This window comes from Microcebus murinus, chromosome 22, assembly GCF_040939455.1.
Source record: "Microcebus murinus isolate Inina chromosome 22, M.murinus_Inina_mat1.0, whole genome shotgun sequence".
NCBI lineage: Eukaryota > Metazoa > Chordata > Mammalia > Primates > Cheirogaleidae > Microcebus > Microcebus murinus.
Window position 1 is genome coordinate 21,098,016 of NC_134125.1, and position 22,227 is coordinate 21,120,242.

The following is a 22,227-nucleotide window of genomic DNA, read 5'->3' on the forward strand; positions in this document are numbered from 1 at the left end:
TTTGATAAATACACAGGGATAGGCTTTGCAAGAGTCCCAAAGCTTTAAAAGGGCAATACAAATATAACGCTTTTTAAACATTTCAGAAATAATCTAAAACATAAAAGATAAGATCGCAGCAAGAATTAGTTGCAAACCCCAGTATTGCTCACAGCAGAGAGAAACCACACAGCACTGTGTAGTATTCCCAGTGCCTTGCGTCTGGACAGGGTACAAGTGGCCAAGGGACAAGTCTTATTACACTGATTTCACAAGAGGGTTCGGAAGTTTATTAGCCCATGGTAAGATACAAAATGATTAATGACAATAACCACCACATTCTATCAGCCAAGTACCACTTAGCTCTATGAAACTATCCTGCAGGACATCTCTGGGCTCTCAATTCCTAATGGGCTGCCTGAAGAAAGACACCCTAACACAAAGGGATTCCAGACAGTGGCTTAGAAATCCCTGCTACTTTTACCAACGTGGGGAAGGGGTGGGAGGGATGAACCTCTGTAGGACAATTTAAATTCCCAAATTGAGTAAGAGGGAAACTAATATGCAGGCAGGGGCCAAGGCCCCAGGTAAGCCTCCTGGGTCTGGGGAGGGGTGGGGGACAGGAGAGGCAAAATGGCAGGGACCTGACAATGGGTTTCTCTTCTACTTCTTCCTCCCGCCTCTCTCCTTGAGGGCCAGGTGGATGATGGCACCATTTGCCATATTGTAGTAAGCCAGTGAGTTGGAATCCTTGATGAAGATGCCCTGGAAAACAGACACCATGCCTTAGTTAGGAGCAACCTGGCCTGGGGCACACCACTGCGGCCTTACAACTCTGAACTTAGCAAACACAGGAGCTTGAGGGAACAGAGTGGGTGGGGGACTGGAGGGCTCTCCTTCTTCCTTCTCTCTTTTCCTTCCTTCCCACCAATTTATGCTCTTCCCCTTTGTCAACATATGACTCAAAGCTCAACTCCCTAAAAAGCTGGCCCTGACCAACCATGGAGTTCTGACTCTCAAATCATAAGCTCTTTAGAGATCACCTAGCCAAACAACCTCACTTTACAGTGTAGGAAACTGAGGTCCAGAGACAGAGAACACCGGCCCTGCGTGCCATCTGGCAGGAACCAGGCTGGGCTGGACTATCACCTCTGTGCCCGTGTGTAATGCCAAGCTGCTAGAGAACACACTGCATGCTAGGACAGCCCCACCACTGGGTCAGGAACCCTCCAGAGCCACTCCCAAGTCTGGTAACCAGATCTCTACCTGCTACCTAATCATTGAGGCAAAGGGTTTTCCGGTTGTACTATGACTACAACTGTACTATGGTCACAGTTGTACTATGACCACTGTGACCCTGCCAGAGCCTCACACTGTCAGGCCTGGCTGCCCCAGCACTCCCAGCCAGCTTCATCGCTTCTAAGATGGACTCAGATGGCCACACCCAGATGTTTCTCCACTCCCCACTGGGTTTCCACATGGGATTTAGTTTGTGATAGCACAGGTGTTGGGACCCCGGGGCAGGACCGTGGACATTGACTCACCTCATACTGCAGCTTCTGTTTCCCTGCAGGCATGCCAGTGGCTTCATGAATCTTCACCTTAATGACAGAGACCTATGGAACCAAGGAGAGGTCATTTACACCCTTGCTAAGGCCAGCTGGAAGAAGATATACCCTGACCCCTTGGTTCCCATGCACCTGATACCAGTTGGTGGCAGCAACCCATACCTGGTCTGTGAGCGGAAGGGTGAAGACCAGCACCTGCCCATTCAGTTTCCATTCCGTCTTATCCTGCATGTTGGGCACCTGGACTTTGATGGACACTGGACCCTGCAAAACAGGAGGTGGTCATTATGGCTGGGGAGCCTGGAGCCAATCAGGAACCCAACAGTGCTATCTCTGGGCCAGTCCAGATAATGTCACCTGTGTATCTGGGCACCTGGATTCTGGCCCAATTGACAACTGGTATCACTTGTGATGTTGCACAAGTCACTTCCCCTTTTCAAGATTCGGTTTCTTTTCTTTAAAACCACCTTTACCTTGCTTCCTGCTGAGTCTAGAGCTAAAGTAGCTCTGCAAACCCCAAAAAGCATTACAAGAGAAGACCTGGGTCCCCAATTTAGCTTCCCAGCTCACTAGGTCTCTCTGAGCCTCAATGCCATTATCAGTAAAACACAGTTGATCATAACTGTTGTGGGCATTAAATGGAAAAGCGCCTATAAAGTTTAGCTCTACCGTGGCACTCAAATAAGTGCTGAAAGAAATGAGCACTATCATTAAAAAGAAAATTTAAAAAAGACTTGGTTAAATACACCAGAGGAGCTGGCAGAAACAGGGGCTGTTTCTGCCTCTTCACTGGAGCCTACCAGCTTTCCTAGAAACCAGCAGTGACATGGTTCCCACCTCCCCTTATTCCAGTCCCCACTAGGACCCCACCCCAACAGGCAAACCTCCTGAGGGCTGGAACTGAGGAGGAAGGCCACAGTGAATTTAGGAACTGCATCCAGGATTTCCTCTAGGTGTCTAGGGTCCCTCTCACATCTGACTTGTGCTACCTGTGGAGCTGGGTGTCCCTGCTGGCCTCTACAAGAGTCCACACCAGGGGGACCACCACCACCATTCCTGCAATTGCTCATCCCACATTTCGTGTACACTCAGAGGCCCTAAGAAGCCTCCAATGGCTGACCTAGACCCCAGAAGCCAAAACCATGAGAGTGGAAACAGGTCAGCCAGGGGAACATGTGCCTAGGATGGAACTGGACCGCCCTAGCTACAGATTCCAGGCCACAGGCAGCACTCTGCAACCACATACCTTGTTCCTACGCAGGAACTCCTCCTCAGGCATGAGGCTATCCTCTGTCTTCAGTTTCTTGGAGGTGGGTTCATCTTCCATGGGAGGTGGGGGATGGACGGGGGGCATTGGGGCCGGAGCTGGGACGGGTGCCACAGGTGGAGCAGGCACAAAAGCTGCAAAGACAGGAATAAGCAGCCCCATGAGTGAGGGGAAGGGGCCCAGGACTCATGCCAGTGAGGATTTGGAAGAGGAGATTACAAAAGTTCCCTCCAGTCAGAGGTGTCAAGTGCTACTCCTTGCTGAGTCTGGCAGGCAGTAGGTTCCCTGGCAGGGGGACCTGGGAGGCTGCTCATATTAGGCAGCAAGAGATTGGAGGGGAGGCAGGACTGAAGGATGGAGTGGGTACTAGCCAACAAACACCTCCCAGGCTTCTGAGCCTGTCTGGGGCCTGACCTCTAAGTGCAGACACCAGCTATGCTGTTTCAGACTCCCATCTCCCCAGGAACTGTGGCTCCCAGCCCCAGGCTTGGAAATCTTTCACATGGGAAGCCAAGGCTCTCCTCTGGGCTGGTGAGGATTTGAAAGGGGAGATCACAAAGCTGAAACGTGTGGTACTAACATCAGCCACTGCTCGGCCTGTGGTCCCTGACCCAGTGGTCTGGAAAGCTGCTGAGACACTGACCTGTTGGCACAATCATGGGAGGTGGGCGAGGTGCCATGATAGGAGGGGCCGAGGGAGGCATGGGCACCACATTGATCCTGGGTGCATGGATGATGGGTGGCATCGGGGCGATCACTGAGCCAGGGGGCAGCCGGACCACAGACGCCATCGGGGGCCGGGGCATGACAGGTACTGCAGACACAACTGTGGTACGGACAGGAGGCGGCATCTGTGGGGGACACAGGACCCACACGTGACAGGAAGCCAAAGCTGAATTCCAAGGGTACACACAGCGGGCAACTGGCCACCTACAACCTGGAGGATGGGACTGGACAGCTCCACCTCAACACCCTGGGGCTGAGACTACAGCCTCACGCTGGGCATCTGACAGAAACAGTGTTGCTGAGAGGACTAGGGCGACTCTCTCCACTTGGGACTCAGTGAGTTAAACTCAACAAGCTGCTCAAACACTAAGTCAAACACTAAGAGCCATTAAAGAGGTTAACCTTGACTTAGCCTCCTGGAGACAGGCCAGCAGTCCTCAAAGACCCACTAAGCCCTGTAGCCTTTCTCTGCTGCAAACTGCCCCTTGTCTTCCTGCCTGGAAGGAATCCTCCTCTGAAGACAGATCAGGCCAGAGGTTCCCACTTCCTTTTAAAGGGTTCTTGCTCTTTCAACTTGACCCTCTCAGCACTCAGGCCCCACTCTAAGGCAGCTGCCCTTCTCAGCCAACAGTGTCCAACCCCAAGAACCCTAAAACGTCAGTCACAGGCTGGCTGCTGGCTTACTGTGGGTGGTCGGGGCACAGAGGTGATGGGTGGGGCTGAGCTGGGGATGTTGGTGGCTGAAGACGGAGGCGGTGGCTGCTGGGGGATTTCATTGGGCTTGCTGGGGCCAATCTTCTCTTTGGTGTCGTCTTCTGGCACCAGGCCCTTGGCCTTATGGATGGCCTCAATCTGCTCCTGGAGGGTAATGTTGGCCTGGGCAGCCTGCTGGGTCCGGGCCATGCTGCCTGAGTGACCATCCCAGGTCACCTATAAGGGAAAGCAAAGGCAAAGCTCGTCAGGATTCCTGGAACTGAATCCAGTGTGGGAAACTAAAGGCAGGGAAGGCTAGAATCTGTTAGCCACACCTTTTCCTCTGGCTTCTGGATCTCCTCCTCACCAATCTTCTTACCAATGGCCGTTTCCTCTACACCGAAGATGTCAGTACGTCGCTCAGCCAACTGCTTCAAGCTGCTCTCAATATCCAGACCTGTACACAGTCACAGAACAGGAGCAAGGGATAGAAAAGGAAACTAAACTATGTGTCCTTCTGACAAGGCAGCAGCTTTCCTGGTGTGCAGGGTGGAGGATGCGATGAGGGTGACTCTGGACTCCAACACAGCACGCCTGTCCTCTGAGCCTAGGGAGAGCTGCCCAACTGGCACTAAGCCTATAAACCCAATGCTTGTCAAACCCTTCTGACTTCTGAAAAGATGGTGGGCCAGAGAAGGCAACTGTGCAGACAGGGTCACATGAGTGGTAAGTGCAGAGTCAGAACTAAAAGCCTGGTCCCCCACCTCTGGCATGATTCCCTCCCTATTGTCTGCTTCTCAAACTGCAGTGACAGGAGCCCTGTTCCATTCCAAGGAGCTCAGAGTACTCCAGGAATCAGTGCCCTCATTCTAAGAAAGCCACAGGAATGAGCAAACCACCACCACCACCCCCCATAGCCAGATCTTGCTCTGGGATGTCAGTAGGCATGTGTCATGTACGTCAGTGCCTGCCTCTGGAGGATTCCTATGGGGAGTTCTTCTGGAAAATGGAGAGTTCTTGTAAAACATCAAGGGCCACATCTATCCTTGAAAGCTTTGCTGACCTCAACTGTTGCTTCCTACATTTGCTTCAAGGCAGCTGACTGTAATTTGGAAATTCCCATGGGATCTCTTGGAATCCCCACTCACCTGGTGCATACACTTCATCATCACTCTGCTTCTCACGGATGGAGCGATCCCGCTGCTCCAGCCAGCGGGGGTCGAGAAGCCCAATGCGCATGTGTTCCTGCATTTTGCTGGCAGGGATCTTCTCCCCCGTGATGGGGGACACAAGATACTCATCTGGAGCAGGGGCTGGAGGCAGGGGCTTAGAAGCTAAAAGGAAACAGATGTTTGAGTAAGAACACAGGATGGCAGCCTGGGGAAAGTGATACATCCATTCAGTGGTACCCTTGTACCTGACACTGTACAAGGCACCAATGCACCAGAGATGACTAAGTCTTGTTCCCTACCACAATGCCTATAAAAGAGAGACTATCAGTGCTTTTACAACAAGCCACCTCAAGTCCTCTCAGAAACAGACAGGTCTGAGGAATCACAAGGGCACACAGGACCTTCCTGGGCAGTCTAAGGGCTAGGAAGCAGATCATACCTTTGGGATCATAATCCTTGCGGACAATGACTTGGTCTGGAGTTGGGGGCAGAGGCGGAGGCATGGGTGTTTCTGGTGGTGGGGGCACTTTCTGCCCTTCTTCATCATCTGAACCCTGAAAAGCAACACAGTGGCAGGACTCAGAGGGGATGAGAGGCCACCTCCCTGCAGCTCTCAGGGTGGCAGGGAGCCTTGGCCTCTGCCAGCCAGCATCCATGTGCTAAGCCTCTCAGTGCAGCTGAGGCCAGCCGGCAGCAGGCCAAGCTGCTTCCTTACAGCATGAATGGGAACACTGGGGGCCATGGTGCTAACATTCCTCCCAGGCATTTCCAGCAGTTGGCACCAGGCAGTCCCAAGAGGCCAAGGGCACTTAACATGCTGGGAGGGGTGCGGGAGGCAAGTCACTCAATGGTAGCTGCTCACAGAGCAATGCTGGGAGGGAGAGAAAAAGTCAATTCCCACAGACACAGGGGCCCTTTCTTCTCAGACTGTACATAAATTCTTTCCAAGGGGGAGAGCAGTTTGGCTCTGGACAGTTTATGCCTGCTTGGAGGGCCTGGCTTGAAGGGGGTAGGGATATCCAGAAGGAAGCATAGGCTACATTTAGAAAAGCTCTGGGAGCCTGGGGCCTGGCTAAGAGCTCAAAATATACCAAGGCATAGAGTCATACTGAGTGCCCCCTAAATGAGGGCTAGCATGAGGCAGTGGGTATAGGGCCTGTAGGCAAAGGGGAAGGCCAAGAACAGGGCCAGCACAGCTTTTAGATCCTTGCCTTGAATGAATCTTTATTGCCAGAGCTGGAAAGAGGCTCTGTGCTGTCTGGGGTTGGGTAACTGTACAGCCCTCTTCAGAACCCACGCCTCTTTATAAGGCACACAAGGGAGCTGGACCTCTGACTCCAGCTGGGGCTCCAGGGAGAAAAGTCATCCCATGGGCCGACCCAAAAGTTCACCTCATCCATGTCTTGCACTTGGGTGTCCTGGTCCAGTTGGGAAGAAGGCTCCTCTGCTTTCTCCTGTTTGTCATCCTCCTCATCAGATTCGACCTCCATCTCGACCTCCTCACTCTCCCCAAACTTCTCATAGCGCTCCTGAATGAGGATTCGGGCCCCCAACTCCTCCGGTGTGGTTGGGGGAGGGAAGTTCCCTACCAGAGGATGAGCCAGAGTCAAAGGGATTCCTTATCAAAGACCCACCTATTGTCCTGTCTGTCTCGACTCTCCAAGGGCTGGGGCTCTGTCTGATTTCTCTTCCTACCTCCAGAGGCCCACCCAGGGTCTGGCACAATACATATATATCGAATTGGACATAATTTGGGCAAAGTGGTATAACTGAAGTCTTCTGCGAGCAGAGAGGAAGCAAACACTGATAAAGCCACCTGGGAGATCTGGCTGCTCCCTGGGAACACTTGTCCAAGGTCTCCCACGGTGGCTCAGAGTTCCTGGCTCCCAGTCACTCCCTTCACAGACCTACCCTGCTCATTGGGTTGGAAGTCCACTGTTTCCACAACCACAAAATCATGCCAGTCAATCTGAGCGTAGGCCACACGCTCCTTCTCCTTCTCCTCTTCTTCCTTCTTCCTCTCACGCTCCTGGAACTTGGCCCATTCCACTCGGTAACAAACCTGTCAGGAGATGGGAAACAGCAAGGTGCTAAGCTGAATCAGAGTCTGTCCCCCATAGGACCTATCATGTCCAGAGCCTTCACCAAACCAGAACCTCCTTCAGAACAGGATGTTGCTCTGCCCACAAGGGGAACTTCCTGGAGCAAACTATAGTATTTGCATCTGATTTCAGCCAGGCCCAAAGTTTGGACAGATGAAAATTCTAAATGCTACGGAAACTACCCTCTGTCTAAACTCAAGAGCAAATATTTGTTATAAGTTTTCTGCTCAAGTTGGCAAGGGGCTCTGTGCACAGAGTAGCAAAACCCTCCAGGAAGTCTACATGACAACCTACTGTCCTCAAGAGAAGCAGCAGTCTCAGACCCTGAGAAACAAAAGCCTTCATGCAGCCACGAAACACAGCCAACACCAATATGCCTTCATGACTCTGAAAACCTGGGGGTTCAAAAAGCGAGGTCACTAGAAGACCTGCTCAGGAGAAAGAAACCTACTGAATCTGAGAGCATAGCAGAAAGTAGCAGTATGATGGGAAGCATATGGAATCCAGGTTTCTTTGGCCTTTCTAGCCACAAGGCCTTTCTTCCTGGGCCTAGAATATACCAAGGTACTGCCTCAGAGACTGTCTCTAAACACAAAACAGAACCCACACAGCAGAACTTGCACCATCAGTGACTGTTTACCTGATCCAAAACTTCTCGGGGGTTTTCAGCCTCTTTCTTGAGCTTTGTAAATAAGCCTTTGGGAGGAATCAAGATCTAAATAAAACACAGAAGAGTTAAAGCAACTGTCAGTGTATCACAACATGGGACAGAAGGTGGCTGTCCTGGGCCTGTGGTAAGGCTCAGGAGGTGAGAACACAGAATTCTGGGTCCCAATCCCAACTCCACTTGGCCATGGGACTTTGGGCAAGTTACTTAACCCCAGTAACTTGGTTTCTTTCCTCAAAATGGTGACACCATCACTTAAAGTTGATACCATCAACTTAAAAAGGCTGCTCCAGGCTGGGCGCAGCGGCTCACGCCTGTAATCCTAGCACTCTGGGAGGCCGAGGCGGGCAGATTGCTTGAAGTCAGGAGTTCGAAACCAGCCTGAGCAAGAGCAAGACCCCATCTCTACCATAAATAGAAAGAAATTAATTGGCCAACTAATATAAATAGAAAAAATTAGCCGAGCATGGTGGCGCATGCCTGTAGTCCCAGCTACTCGGGAAGCTGAGGCAGTAGGATCGCTTGAGCCCAGGAGTTTGAGGTTGCTGTGAGCTAGGTTGATGCCATGGCACTCACTCTAGCCTGGGCAACAAAGCGAGACTCTGTCTCAAAAAAAATAAAATAAAAATAAAAAATAAAAAGGCTGCTCCAAGGACTAAGCAGGAAAGAATGCAAAACACTGACAGAATAGTGAGTACGTGATGGCTGGTTTCTTGAAAATGATTTGTTCTCTTTTTCCTTTGAACTACTTCAGGCCTCCTCGGACTATGCTTTGAAGACTGTAACCTACCCTGCCCCACCTCCCTATATTTCTGTCTCTCCTGCTTTCCTTTTCTCCATAATATTTAGCACCATCTGACATACGCTGACATTGCACTTGTCTCCTCCCTACTAGACAAGAAACTCCATGAAGACAGGGATTTCTGTCTTCTATTCACTATTACATATTCAGCACCCTAAATAATGTCTGACAGTGTATGTTTACTGAGAGAATGAATGCTGCGTTTATGCTAAACAGCCATTCTACATTCCCCAATGGTATCTACTGCCACTGGCCAAGTGGCTGAGCCCCACCCCAATCCTCCTCGTATCTCTACCCAAGAATCTACCTGTGCACAGTGTTCCATGGCTAGAGACAGACACCAGTACCTCAGGTTAGAATAGCAAATGCCAATACCCAAGTTCCGAGGGAGGAAAAACAGGAAAGTAATAGAATAAAAAGACCTTTAACCCTGGAAGCAGCCTGCTGAGGGAAATTAACCCAGGGCTCATTTATTAATAAAATTGATACTGTTTACTTACAGTAACCCTTTGGCCTTCAATGGTTGTTATTCTAGCTATTCTGCTTCTGTATTTGGTCACGTTCTAAACACACACATTTTTATGCTAATAATTAAATTAGCTACGTTTTAGCTAATTCTTTCTAATTATATACTTTGAGCAAAGTTAGAGGAAATCCTTATGAGTCCTTTCAAGTCAGATTTTTAACATGTTGGTTTGAGACATCAAGAATAGATGCACACGTTGGGTACAGTGGCTCACACCTGTATTTCTAGCACTCTGGGAGGCAAAGGAGAGAGGATCGCTTGAGCTTAGGAGTTTAAGACCAGCCTGAGCAAGAGCAAGACCCCATCTCTATAAAAATAGAAAAAAAATTAGCTGGGCAACTAAAAATAGAAAACATTAGCTGGGTGTGGTGGCACACGCCTGTGGTCCCAGCTACTTGGGAGGCTAAGACAGGAGAATCACTTGAGCCCAGGAGTGTCAGGTTGCAGTGAGCTATGTTGACACCACAGCACTTTAGCCCAGACAACAGAGTGAGACTCTGTCTCAAAAAAAACCAAAAAAAAACAACTAAAAAAAACCCCAGATGTATAGACCATCCCACTGAAAAGGAAAATAACCTCCACTATAAGTATAGCAAGAAAAATGTGCCACAGGCAAATCTACACCAGTGTACTTTGCAATAAATTAATGATCTAATTAAAACATTTTAACATATCAACTGCTATCCTAGTAAAAAAAATAGATTTTTCCTGGGGGCCACAGTGTTTTATTAAAACAAAACGAACCTTTCTAATTTGTTATTTATTGTTTTCTGTGAGTGAGTTATATGCAATGCAATCCACATTTTAAGATTTGTTAATATTAATTGTAACAATAAGAACATCAACAAGTAAGATTTTCATGAATCAACTGTAGGGCTTTGCTTCACAAGACCCTGGGCTCAAAACTATAGCCTGAGCTAAATATAATACAACTCACACGGACAGTTAATGAGTTAGATACCAGTATTGACTTGTTCTGATTCTTGATCGCAGCAATGTCACATGGTAATTTAGAATCAGGGTCTGGAGTAAATATGCCAGAGCTCAAGGCCCAGCTCTGCAACCTCCTAGCTGTGTGACCCTGACCAAGCTAACTTCTCTGGGCCTTAGTTTTCTCTCCTACAAAGTGAACATCATAATAATGGCTACATTACAGACTATTAGAAATTAAATGAGCCGATTATGTAAATGTTCTCAATAATGTCAGTTATATTAACTTATATTACATTTCCTCAATGCCTATTTAAATGATATTTGTGATTTAAGAGACTTTACAGGGTTAAGAACAAAGGTTTTAGAGTCAAATGTGGATTAAAACCTCTATTAGCTGACAGATGGTGATTACATAACTTTACTTCTATAAGCTTATTTCTGCTTCAGAAAAGTGGAGGAAAAACACTTAAATTAGATAATAGGAGGCAATTATTAAGGGCTTGCTTCTTCTCAGGCTCTGTATTAGGCAACTGAAAATGGAAATGTACTTAAAAACAGCTAGCACCACTTGGCCTTGTCACCTAATAGCCAACCACCTTAACAGTAGTTGGCAATCATGTGCTTTATTTCTCTTTAGAAACAAGTATTCTGGCAGGGCATGGTGCCTCACGCCTATAATCCTAGCACTCTGGGAGGCCGAGGCAGGCGGACTGCTCGAGGTCAAAACCAACCTGAGCAAGAGCGAGACCCCGTCTCTACTATAAATAGAAAGAAATTAATTGGCCAACTAACACATATAGAAAAAACTAGCCGGGCATGGTGGCGCATGCCTGTAGTCTCAGCTACTCAGGAGGCTGAGGCAGGAGGATCACTTGAGCCCAGGAGTTTGAGGTTGCTGTGAGGTAGGCTGACGCCACAGCACTCACTCTAGCCTGGGCAACAAAGTGAGACTCTGTCTCAAAAAAAAGAAACAAGTGTTATGTTTAAAGAAACAAGTGAATAGAAATCAAAATTTTACATTAAACTGGGATTCATTCGTACCATTTGCTCAGAGTCCCCACAGGGAAGCACTGTCCCATAGACAATGAGTGGAGAAAGTGTTTCCGGTGGTAAGATGCCTTCCTTCCCTGGGCCCATCACCCCAGCCCCTGCCCTGCCCAGGCACCTTGGTATACTGTTCCACCAGCTTCGTGAAGTAGTTGAAAAGACTGTGCTGTGGGCGGAGAAAGTCAAACTGGTAGTTGCGCTGCTCTTTCTGCATCAGTTGGGTGAGAAACTGGCGCCCATTCCTGGCCACAAATTGAGCTGTCAGCTTCACCACATCCAGGTCAAAGGCCGAGATGGAGGGGGGATCGGCAATGAACTCAAACTCGGGAGGAGGCTCTTTGGGTACGATGGTCTCTTGGATCACCTGGGCTTGGACCTAAGAAGCAGAGGGAGTGTGAGGCAGGAGGCATGGGGTGGACAGGCTCCAGAGAGAAGGGGCAGGAATGCCTCCCCCTCAGCAGGATGGCTGTGGAACACTACGTTTCCGTTAATTATGTACACGCCACTGGCATTGGTGTGAAAGAATCCTAACTCACAAGAGCATCAGTTCCTGGCCAAATGTGGCCTCAACTCCCCGAACAGCTTTGAGTGAGACCTGTGCCCCTCTGTATCTCTGCCCCTGCCCTGAAATCAAGAGCCAAATCTGGATGGCAGAAGTTCCAACAGGAACATGGCTTATTAAATCCTACCCAAAGGGGGCATGGGCAATATAAGTAACCTTAACACTTGTACCCCCATAATACGCTAAAATTTAAAAAAAAAAAAAAAAGTCTCAGAGGGGGGAAAAATCCCACCCAAGGGGAATGGAATGGAGTAAAGCCTATATGTGTGCAGAGAACTTCACTGTACGGTTGTTTCCATGACCTCCAATTGAACCATGAGAAAAACAGGTCATAAGAATCTTTTTTATATACGTAGATACTGAGGTAACCTGAGGCCCTAGGAATAGTAATTTGCAATGCATTTCTTAGAACTGGACTTTAACCTTTACATCCCACTGCAAAACAAGAGGCGGCCTTTTCTACCATGGCTCAGGAGTGCAGCAAAATGAAGGGACTGGTCCAGGTCTGCAGAGGAAGCAAAATGTGTCAGCCCCTGTCTTCATTCACAATGCTAACAGCCCCTAGGGCTGGGCCTCAGCTCAGGGAGGATGGTATTAGGGCAGGCCAGGTGGAGGGGCCCTGGGAAAATGAAACAGAAGGGAAGGGATGGCACAAGGGGCCCACAGCCCACACTGCCTCCTTTAGCACAGTAGGGTAGGGAGTCCTCCGCACACCAGGGCACTGCCCTCTCACCATGATCAAGGCCTTGGATAAATCACACTTCCCCCAACCCTCAGACTCCTCAACTACCACCCTCCTCATGCAGCCTCTGTGGAGTCAATGAGACAGGGCTCCTACAGTACGGAGCACAGAGCTTGACAAGCAGTGGTCAAGAAATTCCACTCTTATCAGTACTTCACTGTCTGAGCCTCAGTGTCCGCCTCTGTGAGAAGGGGATGATGACCTCGCTGCTCTCCCTGGGTGGCTGTGAGGTTTGGAATTACAGATACCCTCCTTGTCTTTGCTTCCCTCCCATCCCTGGGGAAGTGAGGAGAGGGGCTGGGCTCCAAACCTTCTGGGGCAGCTGCTGCTGGGTGGCCTGCTGCTGCTGCTGCATGACCTTAGGGATGGCAGCTGAGGGCTCCTGTGCCTTTCCCTCCTTGAACTCGCTGACCTTGTGGCGGTAGTATGCATGATAAGGGTCATTGGGGTTCAGAAAGTTGAACTTGGGGTTGTTGATCTCGTTCTGTCGTATCCTAGCTTCAAATTCAGGCCCGTTTCTGGAAACAAGAAAAAATAATTATCATCACAACCCTTGTGGCTACTTAGATCCAGAACACTGTCCACTGAGCCTCCTTCATGCCACCACCCACTGCTCAAACCAACCCATCCTTCAGCACAGCAGGCATCCCCCTCAGGCCTCCTAGGAGCAGCTGTTAGTGCTATCTGCCTCATTCAGCCTGGCCCAGGCCACCTCCACACACGGTCTCCCCAACCTCGGTCATTCCTCAGCTCCTCTGCCATTTCTAAAACCATCTGGGCTACTGCTCTTTTAACAAAATTCATTTATTTAAAAAATTTATTTAAGTTGGGCACAGTGACTTGCACCATAATCCCAGCTGCTTGGGAAATTGAAGTGGGAGAATTGCTTGAGCCCAGGAGTTTGAGACCAGCCTGGGCAACATAGTAAGACCCTGTCTCTACCAGTAACAATAAAAAATTAAAGATAAAGGAGTCAAAAATGAATATAGTGAAAACAAAGTTGTCAACATTTATTTAGCTCAAAGTTTGCTGATGCTAGTTCTTAGTTAAAAGGGGAGATTAGGGCCGGGCGCGGTGGCTCACGCCTGTAATCCTAGCTCTCTGGGAGGCCGAGGCGGGCGGATTGCTCAAGGTCAGGAGTTCGAAACCAGCCTGAGCAAGAGCGAGACCCCGTCTCTACTAATAGAAAGAAATTAATTGGCCAACTAATATATACAAAAAATTAGCCGGGCATGGTGGTGCATGCCTGTAGTCCCAGCTACTTGGGAGGCTGAGGCAGGAGGATTGCTTGAGCCAGGAGTTTGAGGTTGCTGTGAGCTAGGCTGACGCCATGGCACTCACTCTAGCCTGGGCAACAAAGTGAGACTCTGTCTCAAAAAAAAAAAAAAAAAAAAAGGGGAGATTAGTTAAGTGCTGAAGAGGTGTTAAAGACATAATAGCACTAAACTGAGACTCTGTCCTTTAGGTAATAAGAAAAGACTAAAAAAACATAAAAATTTAGATGATTTAATGCCTTGTCCAAGTACTATCTAAAATCCTCCCACTTACTACTGGTGAAGCCCACACAGGAAACCTGCTCCACATGGACGCAGATTTATGTTACTGTCTAAGGCACATTCAGGTGACAGGGGGTGGTAAAATCTGCAGGGGATGGTCTCCCACTGCTTTCTGTGACTGAAATGGTTGCCCAGATATGCCCCATGGTCACAGTTTATATACCTTCAACAACTCAGGATAATGAAAAAAATGCCCCTGTCACAATGTTTAGGGAACTCTGATTTTTAAAAAGTCCCAGTGGTAATATTTCAAGGTGCCACACTTACATACAGCACCTACATTGGTCTGGACACATTTCAAGTTTCAGGTTCACTATTAATTCACTCTGACCCACAGCAAGTTACCAAACTACTCTCTGCCTTGATTTCCCCATGTACAAATTAATGTAGCTAACACCACATTCCCTCTCTACCATTTAGTATCACTGAGAAGATCAAACTAAGGAGCTGACAAAGCCTTTTTGAATCATACAGTGCTCGGTAAATGCAAGGGGCTGTTACTCTTTTGACGGCTCGCAGGGGCTGTTCCATAAATATTCAGAACATCTGTGGGCTTCCATCGCTCTCTGGCCAGAACCTTGCACTAAGAGCTGCCCTAAACACACCTGGGCATGGCCACAGGGTGTGACTTTCTTCAGACTTTCACACACCTGGTCTTGTGAGAAGCCAGGAGACAAGGTGCAGACAGCACTGTGCTCCAGATTCGCCACAATGATCTGTGCCACGCTGGTGGTCAACACCCAGGCCAGCTGCTCAGCAAGTTCTGGTCACACCCTATAGTGTGACTAACACCATAAGGTCTCAATCTGACCGTGAATTAGTCCAACTGGAACCTCATGCTTTAGGAAAAAGCATTTCCCTCACTCCTTAAATCATGCAAACCACACACAAAGAGGAGGGTTGAATGTTCACTTAAATCCTGCTAAACAAGGCCACCATTCCCAGCAAATGCCCAGGGTAGATGAAGGGCTGCTAGAAAAAGAGGCCCTGTTGTCTCATACATCACTGCTTAAGCCATAACCTCACCACATATGGGAACAATCAGAAAGATAAAACTATGAGAAGGCAGGCATGTTCATTCCAAGCTATTCTGTTGCTTTAAATTAGCTTAATGTTAATTTTAGAAATATATTCTCTAACACAAGGAGTAATTTCAGCAGGAAAAGACATGATTCTGACTCAACCAGATGGTGGGACTTTTTAAGGGTAATTTCCACTTCAGTTTCTTGACAGGAAAAATGTAGGAAAGGGAAGACCCAACCAAGAGAGAAAAAATTCCTTCTGGAAAACCACACTCAGTTATGGATTTCTGCTGCATGCTCCATGAACACATGTGAACCTAGCAGAAGTGAAGCCGAGACCTGCATGCTTGCTCTAACCCAGTCTGTCCCTTTGCTACAATGTAAACAAAAGCAAGTTTGAAGATGGTAGAAATGCCTACAAAAGCAATCACCGTAGCTAAAAATCTATCTAGAGATGTGCATGTATAGTTATTTTTGAGGGACCTTGACAAACTCTTATTTCTGTAGCAGCAGAGGATGTCACAAAACTATTGGAAAGCTACTTGACAAAAATGTTTAAGAAATCTTTAAAAATGCTCTTTTAGCCAGTAATGTGCTACACAGAATTTTCTTCAAAGGAAACAATCTAAAAGAAAAAGAAAATGCTCAAAGACTTCCCCATAGTTTCATTTGCCAAACTGAAATGTTGGAAACAATCTCTAAGGAAAATACAGGGGAGACGGCCCAGTCAAGGAAGGTAGGTCCTTGTTAGGACCTAGATAGATTTTTAGTACATCTCTAGATAGATTTTTAGCTACAGAGATTGGTTTTGTAGGCATTTCTAAAATCTTCAAACTTACTTTCATTTACATTGCAGTAAAGGGACTAGGTTAGAGCAAGCATGTAGGACTCAGCTTCACTTCTGCTAGGTTCACATGTGCTCATGCGGCATGCAGCACGCACTTCCACATGGTGCGTGCTCTCCACAGCGAACCTTACAGCATCAGGAAAACAGTGAGCGACACAGAAAAATGCCTATAACACACCATGGAAGGAAAAAGAAGGATGTGAAAGTATCTCTGCTAGCATTATAAGAATCTAAAAAAGGATACCAAGGGCCAGAAGGAAACAGGAAAAAGTGAAAACAGTTGGTAGAAACTATTCTGGTAATGAGATCGTGGTGACTGTTCACCCAACACCCTTTTCCTATTTATTGTTTTTAAAATATCAGGAGAAAAGGGGAAGCATGAGTGTTGCTATGAGACATTTAACACTTATCTTAAACAACACCTGCTTCCCTAAATCTGACATGACCTAACAATGTTCAGTTAAGCACAGGGCAGCTTTTAACAAAATACCCAGGTTAATTAAAAGCTAGAGGGCCGGCCGCGGTGGCTCACGCCTGTAATCCTAGCACTCTGGGAGGCCGAGGCAGGCAGATGATCAAGGTCAGGAGTTCAAAACCAGCCTGAGCGAGAGCAAGACCCTGTCTCTGCTATAAATAGAAAGAATTAATTGGCCAACTAAAAATATAAATATATAAAATTAGCCAGGCATGGTGGCACATGCCTGTAGTCCCAGCTACTCGGGAGGCAGAAGGATAGCTTAAACCCAGGAATTTGAGGTTGCTGTGAGCTAGGCTGATGCCACGGCACTCAAGCCCGGGCAATAGAGTGAGACTCTTGTCTAAAAAAAAAACCAAAAAAAAAAAAAACCCAAAAAACCTAGAAATATGAAGAGATGAAACTGCACAGGGCTAACACAATGAAACACATTAACCAGAGTAATTCTGTTTAATTTTATTAGAAGGCAGAGAAAGGAAGGAGTATCTATTAAATGACGTATAGTGATGTATATGCTGACTCAGGAAAGTGACTGTCAAGGCGTGGCCCCCTGGAGAATAGATGCTCCAAGGGCAGCAGTCTGCTCAGGGCCAGTTGAGCAGGAAGAGCTGTCTGGTTTGTCAAGAGAAGCCAGAAATCCAGATTTTTTTTTTTTTTTTTTTGAGACAGGGTCTCACTTTGTTGCCTGGGCATGAAGGCAAGAGCTGATCACAGCTCACTGCAGCCTCAAACTCCTGGGCTCAAGCAATCCTCCTGCCTCAGCCTCCGAGTAGCTGGGACTACAGGTGAGCAAGACTATGCCCAGCTAATTTTTCTATTTTTGTAAAGATAGGGTCTTGCTATATTGCTCAGGCTGGTCTTGAACTCCTAACTTTGAGGAATCTTCCTGCCTCAGCCTACCAAAGTGCTAGGATTACAGGCGTGAGCTACCGTAATCTAGATTAGAAATTTATAAAATCTCCTAATTTTTAAATAGTGGCAACTAATTTGAGTTTTAAAAAAATATTATGAGGACAAACAAAACATCTGTAAGCTATATGTAGCCTACTGGCTGTCAAAGGAATACTATAAATACTTTAGACAAGGTGGATGTTGTTGACCTTTGGAGTCAAGTGGCCATCAAGAAGATTCCACCAGGCCAGGAATGGTGGCTCACGCCTGTAATCCTAGCACTCTGGGAGGCCAAGGCAGGTGGACTGCTCGAGATCAGGAGTTCGAAACCAGCCTGAGCAAGAGCGAGACCCTGTCTCTACTAAAAAATAGAAAGAAATTAATTGGCCAACTAAAAATATATAGAAAAATTAGCAAGGCATGGCGGCACATGCCTGTAGTCCCAAGCTACTCGGGAGGCTGAGGCAGAAGGATTGCTTGAGCCCAGGGGTTTGAGGTTGCTGTGAGCTAGGCTGACACCACGGCACTCAATCTAGCCTGGGCAACAGAATGAGACTCTGTCTCAAAAATAATAATAGGCCGGGCGTGGTGGCTCACGCCTGTAATCCTAGCACTCCGGGAGGCCGAGGCGGGCGGATTGCTCAAGGTCAGGAGTTTGAAACCAGCCTGAGCAAGAGCGAGACCCCGTCTCTACTATATAAATAGAAAGAATTGGCCAACTAATATATATAGAAAAAATTAGCTGGGCATGGTGGCGCAAGCCTGTAGTCCCAGCTACTCAGGAGGCTGAGGCAGGAGGATTGCCTGAGCCCAGGAGTTTGAGGTTGCTGTGAGCTAGGCTGATGCCACGGCACTCACTCTAGCCTGGGCAACAAAGTGAGACTGTCTCAAAAAAAAAAAAATAAGAAGAAGAAGAAGATTCCATCCTTGTGCATTAAGTGCAGTGGGAATGAGAGAGGGGAGGAACTCTTGACCAATTTCCATGCCATCTGAGATGACAGCTAACACCTGCATGACGTAACTGAACTGCATTCAGTCCCATTACCTCCCTCCTGCCTCAGACAGGACAACTCTGAGATGGTATTTTGTTCAATTTTGTAGATAGGTAATTTGAAGCTCTGTGGAATGCAGTCCTTGCATAATGAGAATGATCAATTCTCCGTTTTATCTTATTCAGGCCAGCAGCTCAGACACAAACACATACATTCTGCCAAAGCAGCTTTCCAGGCATTTCCTCAAGCCTGTTTTGAAAGCAGAAGCTCCTGGTGCCTATAGAGGTAGGTGTGACTCTCACTTTGGCCACTGCTGTGCTGTGTCAGAGAAGCTACCACCTAATTGCCATGCTGTGGTTCTAGACAAATTAAAAGGCCTAAGCCAACAATGCCTCTCCAAAAGCCCAGGCATTATCCTTGTGCTGATTCAGGAACTCTTCCTCCTAAAATCCACCTCTGACCCACCCTAGCAGAAGTAGCTATGTTACCTGGCCACAAAGCTGGCAGTCTTGTCGACAATATTTCTGACCTCTGGAGGAGGGTAAATAATTCCCACCACTGGCTTGGAAGGTGTAGAATCCTCTTTTGAAGATGCTTCTTCTTCTGTGGGCTGTGAAAACAAGACAAGGAAATACTGTTAAACCCCTCTAGGATACTGTTGAGAGCATAGACTGTCACCCACAGACTTCCCTCAGGTTAGATCCCCTGCTTCAGAAAAGCAGTTCTCTTAACAGCAGTGCGCTTGCATGGGCCACTCCTGGGAAACCAGGAGGAGGGAAAAGAGCAGCCTCCTGGCTCCCAACTAGCTGGACTGCCTCAGCAGGACCAGAAACCTGCATTTGTATCAAGTGTCCAGATGATACAGGATGCAGGGGCTCTGACTACTTTCTGAGAAACCATGGTCCAGAATCCAGAAGGCCATGTCTGTAACTCTGAACACAGTGCTGTGCCTGGCATGGAACACTCAGTAATTGTTTGTTGAATAAAGAAACGGGAAATTCCTCACTGGCAGCTCCTTCTGCCCTGAATGTCCTTTCCCTCAGCATCCATTCCACACTCTTAACCCCCATTCAACGCTCAAATGTTTTGTGAAACTCTGCTGGAATATTCAATATTAATTGTCCCATAAACTCCAATATTCTTTCCTCAGCAGCTTCGTCCCCTTAGTAAATAAACGGTCAAGTCTCTCATCTTAGAAAAATCAAGTTTCTCCCCTGACTACAAGTTCCTTTATGCTGGTCCCTTCTCCCTTCCCTTCCTTTAGTAGCTAAACATCCTGAGTTCTTTTCAGTCTTGGCCTTCCCACTTCCTCACCTCCCATTTAGTTCCCATTCATTTCAAGTGCTCTGGCCAAAATCAAAAACGGCCTACAGCCAACTACAGCCATTATCTGGCCTTGACTAGTGACCATTCCTTCACAAAACTCTCCACTCAACTCCCACACCCCATTCTCACCTGTCTGTCCTTCTTGCTCACCATTCTACCCAAGTTTCCTTCCTGGCTCCTGTTTTACCTCCTGCCCTGTAATGCTAGAGACCCCCAAAATTCTGTTCTTGGTTCTCTTGGCACAGTAGTCACACCTAAGTCAGGCACTCACAGCCACGTCCTTCACTTCCCCTCCCACCTCCAGGCTGAATAATCCCACCCAAATCCATGTCACAGATCACTCTTGTGTCTTTAGATGCCGCGGACCCCTGGGCACTTTCATCTCTAACATCTTTCCTCATGAGTGGCTATCCTGTTATCCAAGCCAGAAACTTGGGCCTACTTTCCCTTCCTCAGCCTCCACACTCAATGACAATAAATGTCATCATTTATCAAGCAGAGTAGGTCCCAGACACTTTTCTGAGCACGTTAATTATGTTAACTCTTATAACCCTTACAAGAACCCTATGAGGTTAAATACTCTTATTACCCCCATATTACAGATGAGATATAACAGATGAGGAATGCAGAGCTTAATGTCCAATTGGCACAACCAGGATTTCAACACATCATTTTGGCTGGAGAGCCTGTACCATCAGCCACCTTGTGACAAGAGCTTGCCTATCCCCTCTGCCCCATCCTCCTTTCCCAATCTAGGCTAGGCACTCAGCACTTTTTGTTGTTTCATTTTTCTTTCTTTTCCCTTTGTCTCCTATGGTCTTTCTGAAGCTCAGCATCTTTTGAATAGAGTGGCTGACTGGTCTCCCACCCTCCTAGTGATTCTCTATATCACTGTCTGCCTATCTGAATTTCTGAAATGCAAATGTCACTATCCGGTGTAAAACCCCTCCTTTTCTTGCCATTGTCTACAAGGAAAAGTTCAAATCTTAAGAATCACACCTCCTGCCACCGCTCTCCTAACCTTACACTTCAACACTTGTTCCTTTACCCTTGACCAGAGGCAACATCTGATTCTTACCTCAGTCTTTGTACTTATTATCCTGTACTATCTTGTTTATTTTCCCCTAGTGCCTGAGAAAATACCAGAGATACAAAGGCACTTAAATATTTGTGGAAAGAGCACACTCTTCAGGCATGTCCCTATTTTATTCTGAACCCAAAGCAGTGATCAGCACATAGTATGTGCACAATAAATGTTTGATGAATTAATAAAAATTACTATTTTCCTTCCCTAATCACCTCCTTGGTGAACTCCTATTCATCCTACTAAAAGCAATTTACTTTTCAATCCTGTGACCTTCCCCTACCTTAATATCCTCTTTACTCCAGCAAGCAATGGTGATTAGATTACCACGTCCTTCTAGCATAGGGTATATGATACCATATACACAATTAATTATGCACAGTTTTCCCTTCTATTGAGAGCTTTTTCTTTCTCTCTCTCTCTCTTTTTAAGAGATGGTCTTCAGTAGCACGATTGAGAGCTTTTTAAAGGATGGGTTGATGACACTATATCATTTATAGTGATCCAGACAATAAACATCTGTCAAGTATTCAGGTATGTCTGTCTTCCCATTAGTCTGTGAGCTCCACAGGCAAGGGTCGTGCCTCATTCATTCCGGTGACGTCGGGGCCTGGCACGGTGTATGGTTTAGGGTAAACAATGAGTAGATGCTGAGCATTAACATCCAAAAATGTACCGTACAGACCGGAAAATTAGGGATTATTGGGCAAAGGCTGGAGGCCCAACTGCCAAAGCCAGTCGGTGAAACAATGCTTCTCACACTTTAGTGAAATCACCTTGGGATTCCTATCTAGAGGTAGAGACTTCGCATTTCAAACAAACTCCCAGGTCGCGCCGATACCGATGGTCCGCGGACCACTTTGAGAACCACTGTTCTAGAGCGCTCGTTTGCTACGAGAAGGCAGCGCGGGACGCGCTCAGCCTCCTGGGACTCGCAGTCCTTCCGAGCCCTCCCAGAGAGGCCGCCTCTTCCAACACGAGGGAGGAGCGCCCAGGCCTAGGCTCGGGCTGCAGGTTGAGGTGCGGAGTGGGGTGGGGGTGGCGGCGAGGTACCTGTTTGGGTTCGGTGGCCACCGGCGGCGGCGGAGGCACCGCCTGCACGGGTCCGGCCGGCATGACTGCGACGCTCAGGGCTGCCAGCCCGCCTCGGTATCGGTAAGAGGTGCAGCGTCAAGACAGGTTCCCTGCCGGACGGTACGACAAGCTCCCAAGATGGCGGCGGCCGAAGGAGTCGTCGCCGAGGAGGGG

General features: G+C 47.7%; 1 protein-coding gene across 1 annotated transcript; it reads right to left on the bottom strand.

The window, feature by feature from the left end:
* Positions 1-246: 246 nt before the first annotated feature.
* Positions 247-22,210, bottom strand: SF3A1 (splicing factor 3a subunit 1). The gene is made up of 16 exons (XM_012763900.2): positions 22,033-22,210; positions 19,058-19,179; positions 13,097-13,304; positions 11,601-11,858; positions 8,148-8,222; positions 7,317-7,467; positions 6,797-6,990; positions 5,845-5,959; positions 5,382-5,567; positions 4,569-4,690; positions 4,225-4,470; positions 3,458-3,665; positions 2,794-2,948; positions 1,710-1,811; positions 1,524-1,595; positions 247-744 (listed from the first exon to the last, which is right to left on the bottom strand). Exons 1-16 carry the CDS (start codon positions 22,093-22,095, stop codon positions 643-645), a joined length of 2,379 nt encoding a protein of 792 aa, XP_012619354.1. The 5' UTR covers positions 22,096-22,210; the 3' UTR covers positions 247-642.
* Between the last annotated feature and the right edge of the window lie 17 nt (positions 22,211-22,227).